Source organism: Penicillium rubens, assembly GCF_028828025.1.
Source record: "Penicillium rubens strain IBT 27055 chromosome Unknown utg000001l_segment0_segment0, whole genome shotgun sequence".
In the NCBI taxonomy this organism is placed as follows: domain Eukaryota; kingdom Fungi; phylum Ascomycota; class Eurotiomycetes; order Eurotiales; family Aspergillaceae; genus Penicillium; species Penicillium rubens.
The window spans coordinates 877,799-890,249 of NW_026890599.1; the positions used below are offsets into that span (position 1 = coordinate 877,799).

The following is a 12,451-nucleotide window of genomic DNA, read 5'->3' on the forward strand; positions in this document are numbered from 1 at the left end:
ACCACTGAGGACTCGTCCACGGGTAGAATCAGCCATGGAGATCTATACATGTACATATATCCATGGATATGTAGAGATAAAAATCATATATCTCAAAATATTTCAAATAGAACCAAGTACCAAGCTACCATTCTAATACTTGAAGATAATTACCCCGCTCCGCCAATGCAGTATGTCACAGCCAAGTTATTTTCCCATCGAAGAGACTCGAAATGATGCAAAGTGGCTTGGTCGATAGATCCGAGCGGGTTGAAATGTGGAACTTTGACCCCCTGGGTTATTTACTTTCTTGAAAAAGTTAAGACGGGTTCTCTTCGTAAATCAAGACAGAAAATGGTATAGAAAATTAGATTCTGCCAAATAGGCGCCTCCCTTTGTAACAGTGTCTGTACCCCGTTTCTGTACAGGTAATATAATCAATGCAGCCTAGCAGAAGATAAGAAGCGGGACTAGTGGGACTAGCTTCGACCCAGAGTATATGTATCCCCAGTGCATACGCAAGCAGTGACATTGACCGGGAGATATCATAGTGGGCCGGTTCCTGACAGAGGGTCCCGAGACCCCCGAAGGCTGTACAGCGCCAATTCACTATGCTCGGAATCGGGCCCTAGATTGTCATCTCCGCTCAGGCCGAATAAGGCATTGGGTTTGGGCTTCCCCCGGGTTTGGTCAAGATGTCGAGTCTGCTCCGGCGGCGGCGACGTCGAGCTAACAAATCCCGACAGGTTCCGACCACCGCCAAGCATCCATGAGAATCCCGAATCCGTCATAGAAGGTCGTACAGTTGGTCGCGAGCGTATTGCCCGTGCACTCTCCTTCCTGTCACTGTTCGTCCGACTTGCCGTGTCCAGGGTAGGATTGGTTCCACTCTCGGCTTTCGGCCCGGTCGTATCCGCTTTGACGGGATTGATTGTTCGGGATTGACCCTCGTTCGCCACAACGTTGTCGTCTTCTTTGCCCATCGTTGAGGTAACTGTCTCCTGTAACTCGTCCAGTTGGTTCAATTCACCGTCTACACGGGGATCGAGAGGAGGATCTACTGGTATGGAAGAGTCTCCGAGGCAGACCTGGACACTCTCGGCTTTGACCAGAGCCTGCTTGACTGCGCTGTTCGTATCAGAACCGAGGTCCTTGATATTTGCCAGCTGCGAGCCAAGATCATCCAGTGCCTCCCGTAACATCGTCGCCAAAGCCTGGTTCCTTTTCTCGAGTAGATTGATCTTCGTTTCCAGCCTGGCCGAGGCCACTGTAGACGCCATGGGCGCTTTGGATTGTATATCCGAGGCTGATGCCGCGGAAATAGGCCTCGAAGAGACAGGACGCATATTTGGATCAAAATTCATGGTCTGCATATTTTTCCTGGCTTCTGTCACGGCGCCTCGAACGGCTTTGGCTACGCCCCAGGTCTCTGTTCGGCGTTGGATTCCCTGGGAGACATCTTGGAAAAGAGATTCGAGACTGTTGGGGCTGTTTCGGGCTGGTGATCCGGTAGGGGAGTTACTTCCACTGCGTTTCTTGAAGTCTTCCCAAAGGAAGGCCTTTCTCGTAGGCCGTGTACTAGGCTGCTGGCGAAATTTGGCATCAGGCGGTCTACCTGAATATTTTGATATGATGAAACTGCCTCGATCAGCGGTAGGATTCTGTTCCAAATAGAGTGCATCATGCACAAAACTCTGGGTGGTGTGTGGTTGGGGTGAAGGGTAGCGAAGTAATAATGTTAAGGCGGTTGTATAGTCGGCCGTGAGCACTAAATGATGCATGTCAGCGATAAAGATACGATGGAAGATCGAGCAGGCCGACCAACATTGCCAACGAATTCTAAGCAGCATTGCTATGCAGGTGAAATCAACAAGATCAGACCGCAGTCCATGAGCAAATAGTAGATCCCACATGGTCAAGACATCATCAAATGGGACTTCTCGCCCAAACAGAAGGCGCATCCAGCGACTTTTCAGTGAGTTAATATAGAAGAAGATAGATGGGTGTCTGGAGGCAGCTTACGTTAGGAAAATTTGCGGTAATACGTCCACAGCTTCCAGGTGCTCAGCGAGCTCATGATCGATAATTGTCAAGGCTTCCTTATGGAGGTAATGACACCGATCAACAATCGGAATGACATCCATCTGGCCATTTGCCGACCGTGTCTCGCCGTGTTCATAGTATATACGCGCCGTCTGCATGACAGATAGAAACAGCGTAAATGCATCATGTTCCACGAATTGTGCATCAAGAAGCTTTCGCATCAAACCCTCGCTTTTGTCCTTGTTCGCATCGAGATCTTCCAAGTTTGGCTTCACCGAGTCTCGATCTACTGCCCAGAGTATTGGCGCAAGTAATTCGTGCATTCCTTGTCTATAGCCGACGTCCGGATTGAGCTTCGAGTAGACGAACAAGATATCAGTCAACTTGGATTTCGTGTCGGGCTCTTGGAAAAAGAAGTTCTCTTGCAAGCATCGATCGACATCTTGTAGGATCTCGGCACGCAGCGTCTCGTCGTGTCGGAGTGTTTGCCAAGGTGACTGATTGTTCCAAGAATTAGTTAGATAGGGATCAAGTTGGGCGAAGCACAGCGTGATTCACATACCTGCTCATCATCCGCTAACGGATCAACAGTCGACTCTAGATCGTCCGGATGTTCGATGTATTTCAAAAAATGATCTCGTAGCGCACGATAAGCATCCCGGGATTCGTCGAGCTTAGGGGCCCATTCAGATTTGTCCAACCCGTCGAAGAGCAGAAATGCCTGCTTGAAGAATGAGCATGTATATCTCCATCTCGCGTTATCAAGCCTACAGAACCTTCCAGCAGACCGATCTCAGTCCGTCATTGCACAGGTTTCCTCCGTGCTCGGATTGCAACGCCGCTCGGAGGTCGGAAGGTGTGTCATTGTCGGAGAACAGGATGTCCCATCTCTTTCTGCAAGAGTCAGTACAAGTGAATAATATGCGGACAATTCAGGGGAAATACCTGGTCTCCTCAATGGTTCTCATTGCTGGGGATGACGAGGAGAACCCTGGAAGATGAGGGGGATGCGGGCGATAGTACCTAGACCGCCCGTGCCTTATCTCGCGCTACTGGCGACATTCCACCGTGATATACTCCGGTTGAGTTCGGATTACGAACTTCGCATATCGAAAGCGAGAAAGATTGCGCCTGGCCTCAGTATATTCAATTTCGTGTCGGCACATTTGCAGAAACCTTCTGCACTTTTGCATCGTGTTTTACACTGGCCGTTCCGCCACGATAGCTATTATTCGGTGTCCCATTCCTGCCCAGGTGGCCATTTATGCTGACTACTACATGCTTGCCGGATCCCCACTTAGGCACTATCTGTGGCTTCTGGAGAGGGAAACGCGACACGATGGACTGGCTTAGGATTCCATTTCGGCCAGCTGCTCACGCCTATTCCAGGCCGTCCCACAGATAAGACAGTGCACTTAGGCTACGATACATACGACGCACGACAACTCCAACTCGATGATGGACCTAGTTGGACTGTACCGCAAAGACGGCATTACACCAACCACCTTGCCAAACTTCGCTGACCTCCATCCAAAGAGCGGTACGAAGGACCTGCTCGTTATGTATGGATCGGCCGGACTGCATCGACAAGACCGAATGGCAGCAGAAATTGTCGGCTCTCTACCCTAGGGCGGCAAAGCTATCGCTACGGTCAGAAACCAGCGGCTGCCACATCAGTGCCCTTCTCGTTCGTAGGCCCTGAATGCTAGGAGAAGATAGATGCTAGACGTTGACGTGACGTAGTCGTTCGTAATGTAAATGGGGAGTGCAACAGTTATCCACGTATTCGTGTCCATCATTCATCCACTACAGTCGATACAATGGACCCACCAACCACGATTCGTCCAGATGCTTTCCCCGATTTCTTCACTATGGGACGCCGGAGCGGGACTCGCCAAGATCTTGCTGGGCGCGAGTTCCTGACACACTGCCCCCCGGACCTTCCCCCCCCGGCATCGCATACTAGCCCTCCTGGGCACTACAGATAAAGACGACCTTGCTAGCCCTAGTGAGGACGGGTGGTTTGTATCAGACTTCTACCTGTTCCACTATCTTCTATCCCCGAAATTTCCGCGGCGTGCGTGTTTCCTCGTCCTATTTATTATCCTGTCCGTTCTCTGCTAATATTACGAGTATAACTAGCGCCTAACCAAATATGGCTGACATGCGAGGACCCGTCAGCCCTCGTCAGAAAATATCATGAATACCTTCATGGTAACCCAAAAGGTGACCGTCGGGCGGTACTAGACGGCGAGAGACTTCCCAACATCTTAGGGGCTGGGAACGTGCGTGTTGTGCCACGAATAGATCTCCTGGAGAGGTACCTCAGCACATTACGAGAGCAAGCAGCCGAAGCGACCCGCTGTGAAGAGCATCTGGTCCTGCTTTTTTTCGGGCACGGCACCCCGGCCCATGGGATAGAGGTCGGAGATTCTATCCTGCATATGAAAGACCTCCGCCATCTACTGCAACCAATGTCCTCCACCACCATCTTCACTACGTCGTGCTACTCCGGTGGCTGGCTCGTCTGCCCGGATATCAACCAGGAGCAGCTGAACACCACATCTATAACAGCATCGGGCAAGGACAATGAATCATCATCGTGGACCGTCAGCGGCAGTGCTGGGCGCGCTAGCGGCAGCTTAGCCGCCTCCGCCGTTCTACGCTGTCTGATAGACGCCGAGGACGAAACCCAGGAGAGGACAGAGCATCCCACTTACCTTGAACTTTCAAAATCAGTATATGACTGCGTGAAGGACATGGTGACACTCGGTAATTCCCAGCAGATCTACTTCTCTGCGGAAAACGACGAGTGGGAGACGAGTTACCAGCCTCGCCTCGGTCTGCCCCTGGCGTCATATAAGGACAAATGGCTATCTTTACGACAGGTCCCGCCCTCCCCTTCACCCCCTTCCTCGACCAGTAGCCCGGAGCTGGCGAAGACTGGCGGTCGGCGGCTCAAACGCCTAAAGTATCTCGCAGAAGAGTACTTTGCCGCAAAGCCCGGTCCGAACGAAGCCTCTCCGAATATTGGCCTGCATAACTGTCTGCGATCTGTCCTCAATGGTGCTACCTACCCGAAAGAAAAGGTAGATAGCCTGACGGAAACCACGACGTACAGGCTAGGGGCAATGTACGAAGCGGACTACTTAAGGGAGCAGATAGGGTTGAAGTTCCCCTCAATCTTCAGCATGGAGACTCCCCTGGCCCAAATTGAGAATGAGTCCTGCAACCCGGAGTTGTACACACAAACCTGGAGTTTGCTTCTGAAGCGGAAGATCTGCACAACTCCGATTGGGATCCGCCTGCATTTCCCTAAACCCCTCCAGTACCTTACAATTGCGCTGGTGGAGTCATCGACGTCCTGGGAGATGATCCAGGACCAGGTGGAGGCTATGGCCTCTAAGAAAAAGGCCTGGTTCCGGTTCATCTACAGAGCGTGGATGGGAAACCGAGTGGCCCATGACGAAGGGGTGATGAATAGCAGACGAGCCTTCCTAGAGGCTTGCAAAAAGCTCAAGTATTAACCATGAACGACGCCGTCGGCGCCGAAGACGCTATCGCGTCCTTTGAGCGTCCACTCTCCCATTGAAAAACACACAACCGCCATCATAGGAGATGCCATTGCTGCTGTTGTATGAGACGTTGTTTTGACGGAACTTGCCCTCCCAATACAGCAGGTCATTAATGAAGGCAGTAGGTCCCTGGAGGATTGGGAATAGTCATGCGCAAAACGACATAAGGGCTCATTGTTATGTCACCTATCCTTAGCTTCACTTACATTATCGACATGATTTCTATCTCACTCCGTACACGACTACTCTTGCCACATCATCGTCCTCCTCGCCGGCGGCGCTTCCAGGTCAGTCCACGAACTAGTCTTAGCATATTTGTTGTGGATGCCTTTGCTGCCCCAGGCATCCACCCATCGTAGCTAGTTAGTAAGATGATTGGAGCTCGCTCCTTTCTCTTGAATACAAGTCTCTCCCTTCAGCTCTTAGTACCTTCATCCCGTAGTTGCCAACAATATTCGAAGAGTGCGGCGTCCGTCGTTCTGACATCGTACGTGCGTAGTTTGCCAGCTATATCTAAGAGAGCATGCTTGATGGACCAGGCGGTGATCGTCTGTCACGTGCCCCACTATGGTTTGGTCCGACGGCCCTGCCGTCATAGAGCCCATCATGTTCCTGAGTAGGCTACTCACACCGGCAGAAAAAAAAAGCTGCAGGGCCATAGAGGTAGAAGCTAGTTGCATTATATGGACTCTCCGGAAAGTCCGTCACCTGATCGAAAGCGCCAAGGATCCGGTCGATGCACTTTATGTCACCTTTCACAGCTTCATGACACCCGTGGGCATTCAAAATGTCCGCAGATCTACTAGCAGAGTTCGGCCAGGCACCTGCACCAGACAATAAGTCCGGACAACAGCCATCACAATACCAGAAAAACTCATTCTTCGGTGTCGACGACAACGTCGATTTCTTCGGGTCATCGGGGAGTGCTCAGCACAACAAACCTACCCATCCAAACCCGGGAGCAGTCGGGCAATTTGCAACTCCAGCAGCTTCGTGCCAGCGCCCTAGTCATCAAGGATTTGACCTTCCCTTGAATCCACACAGCGATGTATTATTCGATGCAGCATTTGACACGCCAGCAAGTGATGACGACTGGGGTGAATTTGAGGGCCCTGATTCAAATACCCAACATGAACATTCAACAGCTCTTCAGCACTCAATGACAGCCACGTCTCAAAAACCAGAGTCTTGGCAAGATGATCCTCAGGGTATCAAAACAATTGACTTGCTAGATTCACTCTCAGTGCAAGACCCTGTACCAGTTGTGAAACATCCGTCGCAAATTGCCAAAAAGGAACAACAACTCGAACCTACTAATAGCCGAGCCGAGCCGACATGGGATGATGATTCCTTTGATGACTGGGGCGATTTTGCCGATGCGCCTGCTAGCCAACCTCTCCCCAAAGTCTCTGAGAAGAAAACAAAGCCACCTACAAAACCACCTACAAAACCACTCGTCAAGTCAAATAAGCCGCCTGCGTCAACCTGGGATGACGATGCCTTCGACGACTGGGGTGGTTTTTCAGATGGGCCCATTGTGAAGCCGAGTGTGAAGCCTGTGCCCAAATCTAAGCCCACCTCACCACCGACAGCCCCTAACCCAGCTCCTAGTAGCTTTGTCTCTGGGACCCCAGCCCCCGCGGCCACCGTCCGTCCAACAAACATCCCGCCGCCGTCGGTACTTCTCGAATTATTCTTAGATGTGTTTGAGAATCTTCATAAGGAGGCTGCACTCGCAAAATCTCAGCTGCGATCTTCGGCTCCACCGTCGTCCTCATCCTCAAACACCGTTTCAACGACAGCCTTAAATATACACAATGTACTTCAATCGGCCGCCCGCGTAATTGCAGGGCGAAGTCTCCGGTGGAAACGTGATACAATCCTTAGTCAGAGCATGCGAATCGGTCCTGCCCGTTCCGGCAAAGCCGGTGGTATGAAACTTAACAGCGTGAACAAGCAAGAGAACATCAAAGAAGAACAAGACGCTGTTGATGTGATTACTACTTGGCGTGAACGGGCGGCGGTTTTCAATGCGGTTCTACAGGCGGCAGGCCTGCGGCCAATCCCTACGGTACCTGATGCTAGTGCGCTCAAGGTTATTACGGCACGGGCGGACCAGGGCGCACTGAAAGCCTCACATCCATGTGCACTCTGTTCGCTTAAGAGAGACGAGCGAGTGTTACGAGTGGACGAACAAAATGTTCAAGATAGCTTCGGAGAGTGGTGGACTGAGCATTGGGGCCACACGGCATGCAGGCAATTTTGGGAGAGGAATCGAAATCTGCTTGGGCAGCGTTGAAAGATATATAGTTACCTACATAGGAAATGAAAATGAAGTTGTCCGTGTATGCCAGGTGAATGGGGAGAAAGATAACGGCCCCGGGGAAAATGTCAAATGACCAAATCTTAAATCATCGGGAGGGAACCCGACATTTGTCTATCTCTCTCCTCCCCCCTCTAGAACAGATAAGATCTTGTATTCACAGGTGAGCATCTCGGCAAAACTGTCTGATTCGTTCTCCTGGTAACCAGAGAACCCACCTGGGCAGTCATTGCCCTCACGGGTATCACGGACAGGGAACATCCCCCCGCATTTCGGCCTGATTCCTGACATATCTCAACATTGAACACAAATGGCGGGCAATGGAAGAGTCACAAAACGATCGTCAAATGCGTGAGTAACATCTGACTTAATGGAAATGCATACTAACAATTTAGTTGTGCACGATGCCGGAGACAAAAGATCAAATGTTCCGGGTCACAGCCATGCGATGGATGCAGCAAGCGAAAGGTTAGTCAAAATGCTACATGTATCCTGTCTTTCCTTGATATCATCGGCTTATCCGGGATTGTCTGCAAAGCTTTCTTGCATATTCGACGACCGTGATCAAAAGATCCTGGTAACAAAAGGGTAAGTCAAATAAAGTCTGGGGCAGAATCGATAGCTCACATTTATCGCAGCTACATTATGGAATTGCAGCAGAAGATTGCGCGTATAGAGCAGAAAGAGAAGGGCCAAGCAAGCCCTTTTAGTTCGAATTTCGATACTCAGACAATTGGTGCGTCTTAGTTTATACATAGATGGTTAATTTATATACTAACCTACTACAGATCCCAAAGATCGTGAACGTGTACCCACCCTGGAGAGGACTAGTACACCAGATGACCATAATGAACCTCGGGAGCTGGATGATCTAGACTCTGAGCTAGCCAACCCATTATCGTCTGGTCCTCCTGCTTTTATGTCTGCAGCAAATGGCCGCACCTGTATGTTATGCTGGTTTCCTGGAATGCGCTACTCTAACATCGACAGTCTACCTTGGAACTTCATCCAACTGGTCGTTCACTCGGCGAGTTCTCAGCTTGGCACATCAGCACCTTTATCAGGATGTACTACCCACAGAAAGTTTGATATTTGATGAAACGACCTATGAACTGGGATGGGACGGGCTACGAACAACCCCGAGCCTAGATTTTCCAGTTGTCCCGACTCGCGACCACACCATGTATCTGATCAATGCCGTGAAATTCCGATGCGGGCAATTGTATCACCTCTTCGAAGAGGATGTGTTCATGAGCTCTTTGCAGCAGTTTTACTCGGGAGATGGGCAATCCATGACAAATAGCCTGTGGTACATCCATTTTCTCCTTATCCTGGCTTTTGGGAAAGGATTTGTCCAGCCTAAGGCTCAAGGTAGAAAGCCACCAGGGGTGTCCTACTTCGTCAAAGCTTTGCAGCTTCTGCCTGACCCGACTGCCCTGTACCGAGATCCTACGCTGGGGACGGAAATCTTATGTTGCATCGCCTTATACTACCAGTGTGTTGACTTTCGAACATCCGCACATAACTACGTGGGATTTCCAAATTCCCATTTGAAAAGCCTGACTGACCAATACCCTAGATTGGCCAAGCCATGCGGATAGCTATGGCACAAGGAATGCACACTAGTATGCCAGTCGAAGCTTTAGGACATGACATGGTCCAGAGATCGGGCAAAATCTGGTGGACAATTTACATTCTGGACCGAGAAATGACATCGTTAATGGGTCTGCCCCAGTCTATCAATGACCGATATGTGCAAACCCAACTCCCCACCTTTGCAGACCCATCAGAGACAATGTCATTAGGCATGCACATCAAGTTGTCCCAGATCATTGCCGAGGTGAATAGCAGTAAGATTTCCTGAGCCTGCATCGTTGATGATCATCCCTAAAATAATGAACAGCGATATATGTTATCAATGGGCGCATCAACCGGACTTTTCTACTCAGCACTAAAACAGCATTGGCAAACATTGCAGGGCTTGCCGATGAACTTCGCGAGTCATTTCCGCTATACTTGGACCCAGGCAGCGGAATTTCTCGAATATCAGCATACTTACATCTTCAGTATCACCAGGTCCGTGCCTTGTTCTTCGGGAAAAGCGCAACGCATCCGCTAACTACTCACACTATATTCAGTGTATCATCCTGGCCACCCGACCTCTCCTATTCTGCTTTCTCAAAATCCGCTTCGAGTCCCCAGAAAGCTGTCTAGAATCCCTCAACGCATCCCGAAATGTCCGAAACCTGATGCAAATGTGTCTTGAATCTGCCCAGAACATAATCAGTATTCTCTCCAGTTTACAGGGCCAAGGCCTCTTAGGTAAAAACAACCCTTCTATAAAGATAGTATCCCTCAACTAACATCATTCTAGAAACCTTCCTCCCCTTTGATTTGGAATCAGTCTTCGTATCCACAATCATCCTCCTGATGGGGCCAGCAATCGACCCACGGGTGCTAGAAAGCCACCCCAACTGGCTGGAGAAAGCCTACGCCATCTTCGATGAAATGATCAGAGATGGAAATCAAGTTGCTAAATTCCGGCGATCCGAGCTCCAACAGCTACACGAGACATTATTAGGATGTATCTCTGGTGATCAGCCTCGGCAGTTAGCGGTACCTGATTTCTTCCAGCAGGCTGATGTTCTTCCTAACCCGGCTTCCCCTTCTGTAACACCGATCCCTGGGGCTATGCCTCAATCTATTCGATATGATGATGCGCTCCTGAGGCCGGATACGGATTTGGACGCGGAGTGTGACTTTAGTACGATGCTGACTTCGGCTGAGATTATGGCTGTTGCGGACTCGATTGAGAGTTATGATACTGAGTGGGTGTCTAATGCCATGGTAGAACATAGTATATGGTAGATTGCATGTCTGATGAATTGACGAATTGCAAATTGATATCCACTGATATTTTCAAACATTATCCGTTCTAAAATAAGTCTAAGCTGATCTATGACTTGAATGGTAAATGATATGTTTGTCTTCAACTGAAACATGCCGTAAATCAATGCATGTACTCTTCTAATATTCAAATAATCTAAAGCTTAGACAAGACAGGTCGAATCTCAGAAAGCTCCTTCGACACTCCAAGACGCCAGCTCACATCACCGCCCCAATTCCCCTTGCTCTCATTGGGACCGGCATGCTTCCATTTCCACCGTGCTTCACGCTGCTGACCAGCCTGCAGGAAATCTGAAACCCACGACCCAAAGATAGGGAACATCTTGAACCCATGCCCAGAATCACCAGACAACAAAACAACCGACGACGACGTCCCGGGAACAAAATCAATAATGAAGTCCGAATCATCCGTATCAGCAAACCAACAAAGCGACTTCTTAACCAGCGGACGATTCGCAAGCGCCGGAAGCGTCTGCGCGAGCAACTTCCTCATCTGCCTCTCATCATGCTCCGGCACGAACGCACTTTCCTCCAAAGACCTCGGCGCATGAGAAACCCCAGTCACAGGATCCGTATTAACATACCCACCACCCATAGGACAAATCTTCAACAAGTTGGTCTGAGGATCGGGCTCGAAGAGGAAACCCAGATCACGAGCATAGGTAACTGGAATCCCCCGCAGCGCAGAAGTCTCTTCATCGGTAAGATGAACATGCGCAACAGACCACGACTTGGCCACGACCTTCTTCCCGATTTCCGGGACGAGACGACTGACTGCACCGCCCGCTGCGACGATCACCAACGAAGACGGGTGGAACTTTCCGTCCTTCGTTCGGATTCCGGAGCTCTTCTCGCCTTGCAGTGTGCTGACGTAGACTATTTCGTCGACTGCGCCGCGCTCGCCGAGGTAGAAGCGCACCCCCGCTGCCTGCGCGGCGCGGTATACTCCTGCCAGGGCGTTCCCGGAGTGTGCATACCCGTCGAAGCGGTTCAGGTATCCATTCCATCCGGATAATGGACCGTCGAGCTGCCAACAGGCTTGACGGATGTCGTCTTCGCCTCTGAGGGGTACAACGTGTGATTTAAGCTGATCGTTCCCGTTTGCCGAAGCCCGGAATCTATTAAGGGTGTCGATGGCTTTCTGGGGGGCTTCGCCAGACACGCAGTGGAGGAACCCCGTCTGGTGGAAATGAGGTGCGAAGAGAGGGGTTTTCCATGCAGCAATGGCTTTCTAATTAATAGATAAAGCACGACCGCCGGTCAGTAACTAACTCGGTTACTATACATCGAAGGTTGACTTACAATTGTCAAATCGGTGTAGAATGGATCCTCGTATTCCGCGCGCACGATCTTGTTCAGATCATTAGCGGCTGAATAACGCGGTGGAATATGCTCGTCTCTCTCGAAGACAGAGATATTCGTAAACCCTGAACGAGTCAAATGAAGAGCGCTGGAGAGCCCGAAGGCTCCGCCGCCAACGATGATGATCGGCTCGGACTTGGGGATAGCCATGGTGAAATGCGATGGGAAACCGCCTACCAGATAGTCCAATACTTCTATATCTATAGTTACAGCTCAATATACCTCCATGTGTCAACGGCGTCAATGCCGACGCCGGCCAGTG

At 50.3% G+C, this 12,451-nt stretch overlaps 5 protein-coding genes across 5 annotated transcripts; 3 read left to right on the forward strand and 2 right to left on the reverse strand.

Moving 5' to 3' along the window:
• Positions 1–524: 524 nt before the first annotated feature.
• N7525_000363 (GTPase-activating protein GYP6) lies at positions 525–2,990 on the reverse strand (the record flags this gene model as incomplete). The annotated part of the gene is made up of 6 exons (XM_061211543.1): positions 525–1,747; positions 1,805–1,947; positions 2,002–2,519; positions 2,585–2,746; positions 2,811–2,916; positions 2,968–2,990. 6 exons carry the CDS (start codon positions 2,988–2,990, stop codon positions 525–527), a joined length of 2,175 nt encoding a protein of 724 aa, XP_061070769.1.
• A 1,187-nt stretch (positions 2,991–4,177) lies between these two features.
• On the forward strand, positions 4,178–5,549 carry N7525_000364 (uncharacterized protein; the record flags this gene model as incomplete). The annotated part of the gene is made up of 2 exons (XM_061211544.1): positions 4,178–4,208; positions 4,249–5,549. The coding sequence occupies 2 exons, from the start codon at positions 4,178–4,180 to the stop codon at positions 5,547–5,549; spliced, it is 1,332 nt and encodes a 443-aa protein (XP_061070770.1).
• An 835-nt stretch (positions 5,550–6,384) lies between these two features.
• Positions 6,385–7,896, forward strand: N7525_000365 (uncharacterized protein; the record flags this gene model as incomplete). The annotated part of the gene is made up of 1 exon (XM_061211545.1): positions 6,385–7,896. One exon carries the CDS (start codon positions 6,385–6,387, stop codon positions 7,894–7,896), a length of 1,512 nt encoding a protein of 503 aa, XP_061070771.1.
• A 344-nt stretch (positions 7,897–8,240) lies between these two features.
• N7525_000366 (fungal specific transcription factor domain-containing protein) lies at positions 8,241–10,788 on the forward strand (the record flags this gene model as incomplete). The annotated part of the gene is made up of 9 exons (XM_002558538.2): positions 8,241–8,271; positions 8,316–8,508; positions 8,559–8,656; positions 8,709–8,864; positions 8,911–9,449; positions 9,500–9,770; positions 9,824–9,996; positions 10,059–10,242; positions 10,295–10,788. The coding sequence occupies 9 exons, from the start codon at positions 8,241–8,243 to the stop codon at positions 10,786–10,788; spliced, it is 2,139 nt and encodes a 712-aa protein (XP_002558584.2).
• Positions 10,789–10,963: 175 nt separating this feature from the next.
• On the reverse strand, positions 10,964–12,339 carry N7525_000367 (NAD(P)/FAD-dependent oxidoreductase; the record flags this gene model as incomplete). Its single annotated transcript, XM_061211546.1, has 2 exons — positions 10,964–12,058; positions 12,130–12,339. The coding sequence occupies 2 exons, from the start codon at positions 12,337–12,339 to the stop codon at positions 10,964–10,966; spliced, it is 1,305 nt and encodes a 434-aa protein (XP_061070772.1).
• Positions 12,340–12,451: the final 112 nt, after the last annotated feature.